The 15,959-nt window shown below is 55.6% G+C and overlaps 1 protein-coding gene across 6 annotated transcripts in view; it reads right to left on the reverse strand.

The window, feature by feature from the left end:
- Positions 1 to 15,959, reverse strand: part of Prdm11 (PR/SET domain 11) — a 74,413-nt gene that overhangs the window by 17,733 nt on the left and 40,721 nt on the right. For all 6 annotated transcript variants that reach the window (XM_023710516.1, XM_023710518.1, XM_023710517.1 and 3 more), the window contains exon 5: positions 9,774 to 9,841. In XM_023710516.1, coding sequence (XP_023566284.1) covers positions 9,774 to 9,841 — 68 coding nt within the window. The remainder of the gene's footprint in view (positions 1 to 9,773; positions 9,842 to 15,959) is intronic.

Here is a 15,959-nt window from a genome sequence, read left to right on the forward strand (position 1 = left end):
CTGGCCTAAATCCCACCCCCAGACGTGGGCACCTTGGAGACAATCGAGGTTCTGGGTGACAGTGGGGGGGGGGCTTTTGGGCTGAACTTTTCGTGAAGATAAGGCACTGTTTTAATTCCAGCTTCCTATCCAACCTTGGGTACTAGATAGACAGCAAGCAGACAATTCTCAGACCTCACCCCCTGGGTCTTATCAAGCACACCAGATTTTCAAACTGGGCCAGGAAATGATTATGGTTCCAACTAAATAATCCACGGTGCATCCCATGGCTAGAAGTAGCTGCCCATGGCCAGGGCCACCCCTCCTGCCCTCCAGTGGACAGGAAGTCAGCCAGATCAGGGAGGCAGAAATGGGACAGACTGGCAAGAAGAAAGGGTCTGCGCTCCGTGCTCACACGCACCTTAGGTCTCTTGGTTGAGAGGGCCTTTGAGACTCGAACTGTGCCCCTAAGTAATCCCTTGGCCTCAGGCCATCTGGCCATCCCTGGAGGCCTCCCTCCAAGGGTTCCCATCCTTCCTGCCGCTGCCCATTTCCTCCTGTTTTACCGCACTCCTCAAAATTCCCACTGAAGCCAAGACACAGATAGAAATTTTTTCCATCACAAACCACGAGCCTCTTCACTTCCCGCCCCTTTAGCTCTGACCAGTTTCAGGGTTAAAGTATCTTCCATCTTGGGCCCTCCCTTCCCAGCCAATCACACTGATCCTGGGGATGAGGGAAGACCCTGGCCCAGTTTCAGGGCATCTGCGCATCTCCCAGGACCTGGACAGTTGTGGTGGCCCTGACTGTGCTCCTGGGGTAGGATCTGTAGTCAGTGGCCTGCACTGCAAAGCAAAGGTAGGTGAGAGCCATCCAGAAAGGGGCTTCCTGATCAAGACGTGGCCTCCTGCCTGGAGCAAGCTGTCTGGGACAGGCAGTAAGCCAAGGTGCTTCCATCCCTTGGACAAGCCTCAGAGCTGGTGGGCAGGCCCTCGCCTGTGACAAAGCGACCTCAGAATCCATGCCCCAAAGTGGTTCCTGTCTCAGGGTGGTCCTTCAAGCACTCTGGCAATGGGTAGCCCTGACTGTGTTAAGTCTCCTGCTAGGAAAGATGCTTACGGTCCTGGGAACCTTAACTTTTAGGGAACCAGAAGGTGACATTAATTTAGCTCCAACACACTTTTGATGTGAAAGGAATGGAAACTGTACTCATTGTGCGTGGGTGCTCTGCCTCCCTCGCTCCTGTCCTCCCCTCCGAGAGCCTGGCTGGGGCTGGACAGAGGCCCTGTGGCTCTGGGGATCAGGAAAATGCAGGGGCCGCTGGGGCCCCCCTCCCCACCATGCTTTCCTTAAGCTACTCAGCCCAGATTTGGGGGCTATGAGGTTTCCATAAGAAGCAGGAAAAGAAAATACACCAAAGAAAGATCCTGGAGCCTGGGTGTGTTCCAAGTGTGTGATCAATTTCTTTTTATTGCCATCTTAACAAAAAAGACTCTGGAAGGCAATCTTCGACTCCCACATAGGAAGGCAGGGCAATTCCAGGCAATAATCAAGCCACAGAGCTGTGGACAGGAGGGCGTTCAGTCTGGGGGCAGGAACCCCCGAAGGACCACAGAATGGGGGGATGAGGTCGAGGGCACAGGGACATGGCGCGTGCCCTCCGTTCTCTGTGTGGGACAAAGCGTGGTCTGGGTTATGAGCAGCCCCAGAACAGCCTCTGCAGGCATCAGGTACAGCAAGCCTCCTGCCCCTGCTGTGGCTCTAGGGGGCAGGATGAGAGGGGCCAGGCGGGAGGGGGCAGGAAAGATCTGCAGGGCTGGACCTCAGGCCATGGAGCGAAGAACACACAGAGCCAAGCTGTGCCCTGGTCAGAGGCTAAGCTTGCACCTGCCACCTGCTGCCTCCCTCCCTAAATGCAAGACTCCTGCTCCCTCCCCACACCCTAAAATGAAACAGGAAGCTGGAGATGTCTGTGGCCAGTGCAGGTGCAGCCCAAGCAAGCAGAGACAAGGCATGCTGGGACGTGAAACACATAAGTGCCGCAGGACTCCTGACACCTGGGCCCGGCCTGGCCCCAGCCACTGACCGTGCGGCCCAGGGCCAGGCAGGATAGTAGATCCACCTCAGTGCTGCCACTGCTCCCACTGCCACTTGGAAGGCCAAATAAGGAGCGAGACTCCCTGCTCCTGCTGCGCTGATCCGGCCTCTGGACAGAAACACTGGCAAAACCCACAGTCCTGGCCCCCCACTAAGAGGCTATGTCATTTGTCATCTATGCAACGCAGATGATGATAATAATAGTAATGCCTGGCTCAGCTGCCCTTCTGGTTGTCCTGAGGACACCCTGAGATCACATAAGGTCTGCAAAGTGCAAGAAAGGCATAAAGTGCTCTAAGAATGCGACGCGGGCTCCTCCTTCCTGACACCATCCCACTCTTGTCACACTCCACGGAAGGCAAGCACAGCAGCGGAGCACGCACACTGCACAAGGGCAAGCGGAAGGCACCACCCATGGGCCTTAGCATCCCGAGCAGGGGGGACAGACCCCTCTCCGGAGTGCCGGGCTTGGGCCCAGCACCCTCAGGTCACATGCCCAAGAAAGCGGCAGAATCTGGGGACTGGAGTCAGGGCAGCAGCCCGAGGTTGAAATCAGGCTGGCAGCAGGATCCCTTCAGACACTGCTTACTCTGTGCCCTTCTGTTCCAGGCCTACAGACCAAGAGCAGGACAAAGGCCTTTGGGCCAAGCAAGCATCAAGCGCACAGCTGTTCTTTCATCTTGCGCATCCGCCAAAGACCAGGGAGGGAATGGGCTCAACGCAAGCTCTGTTAGAGCACAGGCAGCCGACCCAGACTCAGTGAGGATGTGACAGTGCCCCAGTGTCCTACAAGGGTTCTCGGTCCTGGGCCTGGCCCGTCTCCAGGCCAGACAACCCCTCCGTGTCTCTTCTTCCTGGTGCAGACTGGCTGGGCTAGAAATTGTGCTTCCTCTTCCGAGACCTGGTAGTCCGTGCTGGAGCTGGAGCTGGGGGAGTTGGTGGGGGACCCAGAGGGGGTGTCTGAGCCTGGGGGCTGGATCCCACAGGGGCTGCTTCTCCTGGACCCTGCTGAGAAGCCTGAAGCCCGTCCCGGATCTCTCTCAGTGTCTGGCACATCTCACCAATGCGGCTGCTCAGCTCGGCCACGGCTTGGCCGATGACGTGCATGCTGCTGGCCATGTCCTGGTGCACGGTCACCAGCTCTTGGCAGAAGCGCTGGAACACCTCTGTCTGTCGGGTGTGGATATGAAGGAGCTGCCAGTCCGGGGCCCTGATGGACGAGCCAGGGTGTGGCTGCGGGGCTGCACAGGCAGCCTGGTCCTGGGAGGAGGGATGGTGCAGGGCCTCCGGCTTGGGGCCCAGCGTCTCGGACTGGTCTGAGGAGGAAGACAAACGGAGCAGGGAGGGCCTGACCGTGGGGGCCTCCTCCTCCGGGGACTGCTGCGGGGGCTCCTGGAGAGGCTGCCTCGAGGGCCCGGGTAGCTCATCATCTTCATCATCTTGGGGACAGAGGCAGAGATGGACAAGTGATTACAACGGGGAGAAGGGGCACCCCTGGGCTTGGATCTGCCCCTGGAAACATCCCAGCCTCCCCCCACCCTGTCACCCCTCAGCCTAAACTAGAGAAATGCCTGTCCCCCCAAGTCCCTGAGGTGTGACAGCTGGGCACATGAGCAGGTCCCCTTCCTCCCCCTGAATAGCTGCACTGTTCTCTAGAGAGTCCAGGCCCATGGAGCTTGGAACCCTGGCCCCAAAGAGACTAAGCCTGTGCTGGCTCATGCCTTGAGCCTGGTGGCTCCGTCACTCCGAGATTCACTTCCTGCAGAGGAATAGCAATGGTTTCTCTATCTTCCTGCCCAACTTAGCGGCCACTGGTTGGCTTATGAAAAGAATGGTTGAGGTCTCAGACCTTATGACATCTACCTAAGGCCACCAACACCACAGTCCCCATAACTCAGCTCCTGTGGTTCCCAGGTTGCTAGGACTGCCTTATGGCCTTGCTGGGATCCGCCGCTTTAAAGCAGCTCGGGGATACTCCTAGCAGGAGGTACCACAGCGGCAGGACAGTGCAGAGCAGGCAGGACAGTGCAGAGCAAGCCACCAGCCCTGCAGCCCTTGTCCCCCGTGGTGGGCTGCAATTCCCTACTCACAAGCGCTTGGTCATATAAGGAACAGCATACGCCGCCACAGGGATGACACCTACTCCTCAAGGTCCCAGGGCCACTGTGTGGACAGCGCAGCAGCGCCTGAGTCACCTGAGCCTTCTTGGTGGCATAACAGCCTTCCTCTCCCCCAAGATCCCAGAAGGGTAACAAGCATGACGCCCACCAGGGCGGTGCTCTCCCTCACCTCCCCAGGTCACTGAGGCCTAGCTGAACTGTACCTGTAGGTCACTGGCAGGGCTAGGCACGCTTTCTCTGCAGTGAGCCTTCAGTGTTAGGAAGCTGGGGGCTGAGTGGGGCAGGAATCACGGAGTACCCTTCTCTGGATGTTGGGCCCTTCATTTCTCTCATCACTGGGGGGAACCTGAGACTTGGGGAGGCCCTGACTCAAGGGAGCTGGAGGAGCTAGGCTCAAGTGCCAGCTCTGAATCCATCCCGGGCCACCTCTGTTTCAAGAAGTTCATTCCGGGGCCAGACTCATCCCTTCCCAGGCCTGGGAATTGCCACCTGTCCGGGAGCCTCAGGCAAACCGGAAATGAGCAGATCCCCCTGGGAAGGGAGGCGGGGCCTTTGTGAATCACCTTCCTGCTGCCTGGGCTCCTCCTGGCCTGCTCCTGGTCCCCCAGTCTGTGGAGGACTGAGACAGAGTGGGGTGGGCACAGGGTGCAGCCCCACAAAGAGAGCCCTGATTGATCCCCCTTCTGATGAGCTCCAGCTAGAAGGCATCCCCAAGGCCTTATGAGATGCAGGAAGCAGAGGGGAAAGGGGAGGATGAGCCACAAAGAGGGGGTGGTGGCTGGGAGATCAGAGAGGCAGCAGAGACGGCCTCCAGCAGACAGAAGGAGGAAAACCAGAAAGCAGGCGGCTGGGCACACGAGATGGGCGTGCAGGAAATAAAACAGAAAGAAAGCAAGTGGCACAGACAGGGAGAGAGAGGAGCAGATCTGTCAGGCCAGGCCCTGCCCCTCCCCCTGCCTGCTACCCCAGGGCGTCTCTGGCTCCTCTATTCCCGGAACGTGCCAAGCGCCTTCCTGATGCAGCCGGCCGCGTACATGCTGTTCTCAGCCTGCACACCCGGCCTGCCCCTCCTCTGCGCCTCACACCAGGCCTGCTTAACTCCTCCACACCCTCCCTCCTAGGCTGCTCACTCTCCGGCTGGGCTGGGCTGCTGCAGCCCAATGCAGAAAGCATGCTGACCTGCGGTGAGAAGGGCGTCCTGAATGTCAAGGTCAGGTCATCTGAGAGGGCCAGGCCCAGGGCAGCCCTACAGCCGCATAGCTCTCAGCCTTGGGAGTCAGTACTGCCCAGATTCCGTCGGCCTCCCTGACACATGCACTGTGGCAATTATTTCATTCCGTTTGTTTATGCCCACAGAGCCAGCAAGTCCACAGAGCAGGCTCCATAGATGGAGGTCTGGTCAAAAATTACAGGAAATGTTTAAATTTTTAAAAATCTATTACATAGTAAAAGATACATTATTTCAAAGTCCAACCCCTCGCTTGGAACAGACTGAGCCATTTTCTTGCCGCTTTCTGAAGCAGTCCTGGAAGTCCTGCCTTGATGTCCTGAATGAATTCAAGACATTCACCTGTCGTGGTTATTTTGATTTTGGGGAAGAACCAGGAGTCTTAAGTCCCAGAGCCAGCAAAAATGGTAGATTACGACACCACATCCTGTTTTTACCAGCCTGCCCTTCCTCTGCGTGACAGCAGTAGCATTCACCAGATTTTTGATCACTCCTTTAAAGACACTCATGAAAGAGGGCTTCCAGAACTGCTTCAGAAAGTGGCAAAAATGATGGGATTAAATATGTCTGAAGAGAGGGGAAGGATTCTGAGGGGGCGAACGGCCCTGTGTCTTTTCACTGTAATACACTTTTAACATTAAATATCCACCGCATATTTCGATCACCCTTTCTACACTTTACACACAGCTGTCTTTCCTCGACCTAGCACAGAGGTGCTCAGTGAATTCTCCAGAATAAAGAAGGAGTGGAAGCTGGCCAGACATGAGGGTGGGAGGAGTGAGCAGGCCAGAGGACAGGAGAGTCAGGGAGAGGGGATTTTAAAGAGGAGCCGCCCCAGCCGGGCTGGCGGGGCTCAGGCAGGCGATACTCACAGCTGGTCGATGGGCTGTCGGTGCCAGTGCCGTCCAGCTCGGCCCCAGGGAAGCTGTGCCCGGAGCGGGCCATAAGCAGCGCCGACTCGATGGCCCTCTCGTGGGCGGTAAGCACAATGGCGGGTGCCCGGGCCCCGGCCCCAGGGCCTGACAGCGACTGCTGCATGACGGCCAGCTTGTCCTTGGTCCTCCGCTTCATGTCATCCCATCGGTGCTTAATGTCCTTGACAGAGCGGGGGACCTGGCTGATGGAGGTGATTTTCCGAGCTATGCCTTCCCAAATCTTGTCCCTGTCAGCATGGGACAGCCGTATGGTCTCCCTCCCAAAGAGAACCGCTTCGTGGCGGGTCACCTCCGTGACCAGAATGTCCAGCTCCTCCTTGGAGAACTTGGGCTTCCTCTTACGCTCGGCCAGGGGCACCACATTCCTTGGGTTGAATATCCCACAAAGCACAATTGGATAAATGACCGTCACTGCTGGTGGTCCTCCTCCTTCTAACTGCGCCCCCAGCTGGGGAGCCAGCAGGCACCTACCTGGGTCAGTGACCTGGACCCACCACACCCTCCTCCAGCTCAGAGGTCCCTTCTACTAGTCCTCGGAGAAGATGCACAGGAGCAGGGTGGGGGCCCTGGACGAGCCCAGCACCTGTAGGGTAGTGCAGCTCCCGGCCTTACCCTTACTATCACCTTACCCTTAGTAGAAGCCCAAGCCCACCTGCTTCTTGAGTCAGCGCTGGGGTGGCTCAGGTTCATTGGGCCTCCCACCTGCCCGCCCCACACACAGTGGAAGTAACAACCACACCAGCCTCAAGCATCCTGAGTACCAGACCTCCAAAGCGGAATAAGGAGCTCTTGTGGAGGTCAGGGTTAGACTACTGCCTCTATAAAAACAACATTTGCACTGAGCCCTGCTGCCAAGCGAAAGGCTTAGAGGAAGAACATTGCACCAGGGAGACTGTCCACCCGGCTGGTGACCAGGGGCATTCGCCGGTGGCACCCACTAGCACGGGTTTATTCTATTACTTGTGCACACTTCCTACCTGTCCCCCAAGTTCCCACCTCTGAGTCTACACAGGAAAGCAGGCTCCCCTCCTGCAGGAGCACCGCTCACAATGCTTTTGGGAAGCTATTCTGATTTTCTGGTGGGATTAGAGGAGCCGTGGCTTCCATCCCTGCCAAGCAACCAGGGCCTGGGCAAGGGGCACCCTGTGGCTCTATCCAGCCTTTAATTAGTGCTGCAAGGTTTGCACAGTCCACCCTAGAGAGCCACGAGGGTGCAGCAGTACCCCAGAGCCCATTCTGTGCCTGCAGGGCACGCAGGACAGCGACACGACGGTCCCGGCATCCTCTCCCCAAGTTCCCTGCGGAACATCAGAGTTGGGAGAGGAAGGCTGGGGGCTCGGACCTTGCCCAAGATACTGGTAGGGACAGGGACCTTCATGCAAATTCGACTAGGCTGTCTCTTGGGGCCACCAGGTCTAGAATATTAGAGGGACCACTCCAGGGCCACCTCCCAGGGCTACCAGAGGTTTTGATGCATTTTTCTCTATTGAAAAGTTCCTTGGGTGCAAGAAGCAACCTATGACAGAGAATTCTTACTGGCATCATTGGTGTCAACATGCTGCAAACAAATAGTATCTTCCCATAAAACTGTGCCCACCAACCATGTCCCAAGACATACAATAGAGCACCAAGCCTAGGGTGGCCACCAGTCAACATTCAAAGTGGAAGAGTTCCGTGCCTTCCTGGCCCACCACTTCCCTGCAGAAACCAAGTGCCTATCTTTTCACAAGAGCTGACGGAATGGAAGCCGCACCCATGCCCACGCCCACCTGCTTCTTGAGTCAGCTTCAACTGGGGCCACCAACCAGGGCCTCCCACGATGGGCCTGAGAGCAGGAGCAGGATGGTACCAGGCTAGCACAAGGCATCACCCAGGCACAGACAGAGGGAACCCTGTCCCGAAGTCCAGAGCTGCAGGCTCTAGTCCTTGTTCTGCCCCTGACTGTAGCATTGGGCAATGCCTTGCCTCCTCTGTCCGAAAGGAGTGCTCCCTCTCAGGGGAGTGGAGGGGGCTATGGGAAAGGTTTATTCCCAGGCAAAAGCTCAAAGGTAGAAGCTGGAAGGCAGAACAGGCTCAGAGTCACAAGCCAAGGTCCTAGAGCCTTGAGACTGGTAGCGTGTGATCCCAGATGGGACCGATGCCAGATCCCATCACACACTCCCTCCTGGCTGCCTGAGCCAGGCCAGAGTGACCCGCAGGGAGCCCAGTGGGTTGGCATGTGCCACCCATCAGTGGCCTTTGGGCCCCCCTGGAGGCCCATGTCAAGGCCCCTCCTCCTCCAGCCCAGCATGGGTTCTGCCTCTGTGCCACAGCCATATTGGAAAAAGCCACTTCTGTGGTGCTGGGAGGGCCACCCCAATGCCCAGTCCAGGCTCACAGCGGACACAGGCACTCGACACAGGGAGATGAAGGGTGCTCCTGAGCTGCCCCAGATCTAGGGTCAGGGAGTATCACCCACCTTCCTAGGGCACATCCAGGGCAGGGGCTGGGCTGACCCCGCAGAAGGCCAAGGGTGGGAGCTTGGCTCCACCCTGTAAGGTGGAAGTCCCCCTCCAGTGTCCCTGCTCCCATGCCTCTTCAGCAGCACTGAGAACAGTGGTCCCACCAAGTCAGAGATGAGCTGAAAGTGCCCCAGGAGGGGATACTGGGGCTGGGCCCCAGGCCTCCAGACAGGGATCAGGGGGCAGGGATTCATCCCACCTCCCCTCTTCTAACCCGTCTCTCACTGCTGGGAAACTCAGAGCTGAAACAGAAAGGTCCCATGGTGCACATCTTGGTGGGTGCTCATGGGACTCACATCCCACCCGCAGCAAAGGTGCTGCACAGACCCCAGCAGGGCCCCTGCTCCAGCCATCGAGGACCCTGTGCCCAGGTCTGCACCCACTCACCAGCCCTGGTCCCAGAGCTAAACCACCGAGGAGGGGGCAACAGGCAGTGTGACCCCTCACCCCACCGACACACGGCCCTGGCCAGTGACCTGCAGTCCACCTCCTGTCTCTCTGGCTGGCCTGGAAGGCCCTTCCTGGCTCAAACTCCTGTCCCACGCCCTGGACCAGAGCAGCACTTTTGAAAGCTCTCGAGCCTGGTGTGGGACACAGTCCAGATCGGAGCTGGAGACTCTTTCAGAAGCCTCCTGTCCCACCATAAGCTACAAACAAGACTGCCCCAGGGCAGCTGCCCTGACAGCAGCCGAGTGGGATACTCTACCCCATCCAGGCGCACAGCCCGGGTCCTCTGTAGGCACTGGCAAGAGTGCAGCCTCTAGAAGCCCCCGATGGAGGCTTGAGGAACCCAAAGCTAGATGTGTCTCAAACTATGCAAACAGCTGCCTCCTCCCTGGAGACAAGACAGGCCCACACGGCCTCTATTCAGGGCCTTCGAAGCTCCTAAGACACCAGAGGGGGCAGGACTCACCTCATCCAGTTGGCCTTGGTCTCGTCCGACCCATCGATGGATTTGTAGCGGTTGTTCTTGTCCACAATCTGGAACATAGAGACAGGCTGGAGCGGGCCGTTCTACAAGAGGCTCTCACGTCCCCAGGCACAGGGCCCAGGGCCTGGTCACACCACTGCCCGTCTCCCTTCCCTCTGCCATAGGTCTGAAACCCAAGCTGGCACAGGGAGTCCTTACCACCCACTCTCTGCTCACTGCCATCCCCCAAGAGTCACTGGAAAAAATGCAAAGCCCTCCAGTATGTCCTGAATCCCTGGGAGACGAAGGATATGGACAGGACAATCCCTCTCATCTGTCTTGATGGAAAACCCAGCTATGCAGCCAGTGAGCGCCACCTCAACAGCCTGCGCTGTGACAACTAAGCTGGAAGCCAGCCCACTCTCTGTACTTCTGTGGGAGACCAGAGGACTGGGCACTTGCGACTGAAGGGGTCCTGCCTCTCCCCAACCCTAAATATACAAGGGTTTGGGCGGGGTCACTTCTGTAAAAAATGTCTTTATTTCACCATGTTTCTTGAATGCCAATGCATGGAATTCCAAGCTGTTTTTTTCTGTTGTTGTTTCTTTCAGTGTACATTCAAGACTGACCAAAAGCCCCGAGTCATAGCAACCTGGTGCAAGTCCGAAGTTCTGCAGGTAATCTGCCTCTGGCAAATGTTTGGGTTGGTTTGTGTCCTTGGAGACAGTCTGTCTATGTGGACTGGCCTCCTCTTGCTACGTAATCCAGGCTAGCCTCGAACTCATGGTCATCCTGCCTCAGCCTCCCCGGTGCTGGGATTAGAGAAATGCACCACTATGGTAAATACGATGGCTTTCTGTACTCATGATTTTCTGCCCTTTAGCTCTATGGCTTTGAAGGTGAGATGTATTTTACAAAATTCTCCTCCTTCCTTGATGAGCACTTGCAAACTGGAGACTAGTGTGTCTCTTGCAATTCTGAAGGTTCTCACCCATTGTATTTTGAGTGCAGCTTCTAGCCACTTTGTCCATTCTCTCCTGATAGGATTTCTTCTTTCTTTCTTTCTTTCTTTCTTTCTTTCTTTCTTTCTTTCTTTCTTTCTTTCTTTCCTTCTTTTTCTTTCTTTCTTTTTTTTAGGATTTCTATTAAACACACACAGGAGTAGCATATGTTTCCCTCCGTATCTCTCTGGGCGGTCTCCAGAAACATTTCTCAGGATCCTCTTCCAATTCACTAGTTCTCTATCCTTGTTTCCTTTTTAAATGAATGCTTTCCATCCAATGAAAAACTTCCATTCCCATGATTGTTAGTGGGTTCTTTTCCAGATCCATCTTTTTCCTTCATTCATTTTGGTTTCCTTGTGCCATGTGGCCCCTTCTCCCCCTTCTGGTACCAGGATAAAGGTGGATGCCATGCATCTGTACTGGCACAAGCTGCTCAGCCCCCCAGAGGCCTGGACTTCTCGCCAGCCCTTTGCTACCATTCTCGACTCTCCATCAGTTCGACTCTCCATCAGTTCTACCCCGAAGACCACCTCACTCATCAGCTTAAGATTTTAAAGTCATGGTGATGACAAAGTTTATACTTCTGGTCACAGCCTTCCATACCTGCAGACCCCTCCATACATGCAGATCTGAACCACTGGCCTTGGGCTTGCCTCCTGCCCTGCTCTCTCCCATTGTGCTCTGGGAGTTAACCTTGGCTCTGCATCAGTTCTACTCCCAGACTTCTCTTCTCTACTCTCAAAAAACAATCACAAAGCACTTCGGGCATTCAGAAGTGACAGAGAATAACACAGCCGACAATCCTGTGCCCATCGCTGGAGCCAAGAAAAGCTCACACTAGTTATATTTATCGCAGAGCCTTCTCTCCTTTCGCCTCAAGAAAATTCTAAGACGCAGCTGACGATGCTCTCAGCCTCGGGCTCGTCCTCCTTTCTGCCCTCCCCAAGGGCAGCCACCTCGAGGGGAGCGGTGGGCAGCCTTCTCGTGGCCCCTCCTGGAGGAGTCTCCCCCAAACAATGGCTACCACTCCATGGCTTGCACGGTCAAGGTTGCAGTGAATGACACTCGCGTAAACGCGTCCTTTATCAACTCTTTCCCACCAACCTTTGGGTGCCTAGGGTCCCCTCAGATTCTGTCCCCTCCAGAGAACAAGGCTTTCCTGATCAGATCCTAAGCACACAGTTCTCCCATCACACTGGTGACCCTGTCCCTAATAAAGTGAATGACACATGATACACATTGGCTGAAGGAAGAAATGACTGCCTGAAGAGACTTCTGGATCAAAAACAAGTTTTAAAAAATATATATGATGCTAATATTTTAATTTAAGAAAAGAGTGTTACACTGGAGCTGGCTTGCACTGACTAATGGGGGCCAACTGTTAAATTTGCAGGAATTTCGTGCATGAGTTATTATAAACAGCCATTATTAAAACGGAACGATATAAAATTATGATTCCATGGATTATATATTTTTAAAGACAATACTCAAAACTTACCATGTTCCAACTACTTCACTGTTACCTATGCCGCTATAGTTTGGGTCTAAAATGTCCCCTCTGAAGCTGAGAGTGAAAAGAAACTCATCCTCTTACAAAGCTGATTGTCTCAGGTATTTCATTACAGTCACGGGAAGAGCTCAGGAGGGTGCTGTGTCTCCGCATCAACGCGGCGACGGAAATGCCACACCCCAGCTACTCCCGCCTACTTTTTCCTAGCTGCGCCCTCTGAGACAGGGCTGCACAGCTGCGAAAACAATTACACCGCAGACGTTGGCCCACCATCACTGAGAGGCTGCCAAACGTTCATCAGCGTGCCACCATGCATACGTGTCTTTTTGTGACTTGGTGACTTCCACCATTTGCACTGCTGGGGGTTGAGCCCAGGGCCTCGTGGCCCTACCACTGAGCCACACTTCAGCCCACACACGTGGGTCTGCACAGGCACTGAAAGTCCAGAGACGCCTTTCAAACTGTCAACTCCGGTGAGCTCCACAGAGGAGGCAGAGGAAGTGAGCACACTGGTATATGAGACTACACTGTCTGTGTGGTTTAAAAAAAAAAAAAAAATGAAAAGACAAAACACACAGCTGGGGCTGCCCCTGCTCCGAAGTCTGCAGTCCCCACTGGCACAACCCTGGAGTCACAGGGAGTGCTGTCCTTCATCCAAAGCTGACATCCCTGTTTTGTCGCTTTATGATGGCTCTTCTCTATACTGAGGGAAAAAAGCACTCAGAGTCCCCAGCAAGCAGTGGGAGCCCCTGGTGGGTAGCAGGAATCCCGGAGCCAGAGAAATTGGCTAGAGCCTCTGCCTTTGAGCTGAGTGGCCTTGGGCAGCTGGCTTGAGTGGCCATGCCTCGTCATCTGTGACATGAAGGAAAGGCCCTGCCTGCAGCCCAGCTGGCACGGCGGATGTGAACGTCTCTGTCAGCACTGAGCTCGTGACCGTGACCAGGAGAGAAAGGGTCGGGTGTGAGTTCCGGGTGGGCGAGGTGTGGGTCAGCACCGAGTCATTACAACCAGCCTTTTGCAGTGTGGCACTCACTAGGCAGGCACAGAGGCCTGGGGGGCCCGGGGAGGTCCCTGGGCTTGGGGGAGTCCTTGTGGGATACAAGAACTCTGAGCTGGACAGAGTTATGCTGGGAGCTTGGAGAGGATGGAGTGAGTGCCCAGGCTTGCTGTTCCCCATGGCCTCCGGAGTCTAAAGCTTAGGAGATGACTCTTCGTGGACATACCCTCAGAAAAATAAAATGAAAGAGTACATGGTAGCCACCCGGGTGAAGCCCAGTCCAAGTGGACAAAATGCTATCTCTGACCATGGTCATTATGATGACAACAGGGACAATAAAGTATCCCCAACAGCTGCCACCCCTGGAGTAACTTCCCGGAGCCAAGTTCTCTGATACCCTCCCCCATTACATTAACACTCATGAATTATGAAGCGGATGCAGGGACTGTCCTCACAGTACTTGTTCCCACGAGAGAGAATAAGCACAGGGCTGGAGTGCACCTCGCTCTCTGCTGGCCCAGCCCATGTCTTACCCAAGCTGCAGGGTGGAGGGCGATGCCCCTCCTTCCTATCCCAGAGCCTCCACTCCAGCAAACCTGCCAGGTGCAGACTGGCATTCTAATGGGCAGGGCCCACCACTCTGCGGCTGAGTATCTGCTGCCATCGGGATTCGCTGCTGGGCGCGTCCAAATGAAGCCATGACCAAATGTTGCAGAAACTGGATTTTCAAAGACCTGATCCATCTGCGACTTTCCAGGAACCCACAGAATCCATTCAGCATCCTCATTTTCCACCCCACACCTCCTTGTAGCATGAAGCAGGTGCAGAAAGGCCGAGCAAGACCACTCTCGGCTGCCAGTCCACTTCAGCGTGCTCCCGAGGCTTCTCCCAGGGCCCTCGGGAGGTCAAGGGCATCGATCGCCTCTCTTCCCTGGCCTCTCACCAGCTAAGTCAAGCAAAGACCACGAGGGGAAGGAGGTTGCCCTCAACTTAAACTCTGGTCTCTGCTCTTCTCAGAGTCAAGAAGTGAAGAACACACGAACCAGACAGGGGCCCAGAGAGCCAAGACTCGGGCTCCTATTCTGCTACCCAAGCACACCAGGTGGGCCTCTTGTGAGCAGGGGCCCAGGATTATGCCCACGGCATGCTGCGAGCCTCTGTGTGGAAACCTCTCTCAGTGGAGCTCAGTGGCACTAGCACCTCCCTCGCAAGCGCAAGGTCCTAAGTTCAATGCCTGGGACTTTGGGAAAAAAAAAAAAAAAGTGACCAGCTCTGAGCAGCTCCCTAAGTGATTCCAATATTCAAGCGCCAGGGCCTTACCCATTCACCCTCATTTAACTGGGAAAGAGGTGAGTACTTCCTTTCAGTGTTCTTAAACCACCTTGATCCAATTTCTTTCTTCGAAAACCACTGCATGGAGGTATGGCTGACATACTCAGAGCTGTACCTATTCCATGCTTACGTCCTGCTGAGTGTGGACAGAAGGGCACACCCAGAGAGCCACGGTCACGAGTGTATTGATCATCTCCAAATGTTTCCTTCTGCCTCTCCTAACTTCATTATTGGGACTGTGACAACAATCTGACAACACCTTCCCCACAAGGTTTACATAGATCATGTAGCACTGTGTGTGGCAGAAGTTCTGTGGTTGCTGCTCTCAGGCAACCCTTCTGACCCTGCGACCCACACGTCCCTGCCTCCCTGCACACAGCCCCAGCAGCCACTGTAAGAGTCTGCTGCTGTGACTTGGATTCCCTTTGATTCTTCCCATCAGTGCTGCTGAGGTTGGGACAAGGAGCCTGACAACCGTGTTAAAGGCTGGCTCACCCCCTGTGGTGCCGCTGGACGGTGGGAGAACCTGAAGGAGGTGGGATCCAGTGAGGGGTCCCTGGGCGGTCACTGGGCATGCCCCCATGGGAGCCTCGGGACCCCGGCCCCTCCCTCCTGCTTCCTGGCCTTGAGTAAATAGTTCACTCCACCAGAGGTCCAAAGTCACAGGCTGGCCTGATCTTGGGCCAGAACCTCCCAACCTTTTCCTCTTTAGAAATGAACTCACCCAGGGGCTTCATTATGCTCAAGGAAAGCAGATGCTCACCCGGGTGGCCTCAGGGCATGCCCGTGCTTCCCAGCCCGGGGCCTCTCTCCAGCTCGAGCCAGACGGGTAAATGGCAAGATCACCCTGCTTCCTAAAGGTTACAGGAGCCCCAGAGACTTGGAGCTGAGGCACAGTCGCAGGCTCCGTGTCTGGCTCCACACCCTTTGCATCCCCTCAGCATCAGCCCTTCCTGACACCCGAAGGAAGACAGCTAGAGGTGACAAAGCTGGCTGTGACCAGTTCAGCCCTGCCAGGCTCCAGGCCTGCCGCAGGCACCGATCGGCCCGAGCTTCAACGACCCCGTGCATTCTGCTTCACAGAGAGAAGGGGAGACAAGCCAAAGGTGCACACGCCTGACAGGATGCGAGCCAGGAAGCGCCACGCACCTCGAGTCCTAGAATGACCCGGGAGGAGCAGCCCACACGGAGACCAGCCTGAAGCCCGCTTCTCAGTTATCCTTGGCATGAAGGATCTTGGGCACAGGGGGCAAGACAGCGGGAGGAATCTGCCTATCAGGAGGCAGCAAGACACCAGCTGGGGGGCGGGGGAGATGGCTCAGTGGAATAAGCACTTCCCTGGCAAG

The sequence above is a fragment of the Octodon degus genome, unplaced genomic scaffold (assembly GCF_000260255.1).
Source record: "Octodon degus isolate 3935 unplaced genomic scaffold, OctDeg1.0 scaffold00018, whole genome shotgun sequence".
Lineage (NCBI taxonomy): Eukaryota > Metazoa > Chordata > Mammalia > Rodentia > Octodontidae > Octodon > Octodon degus.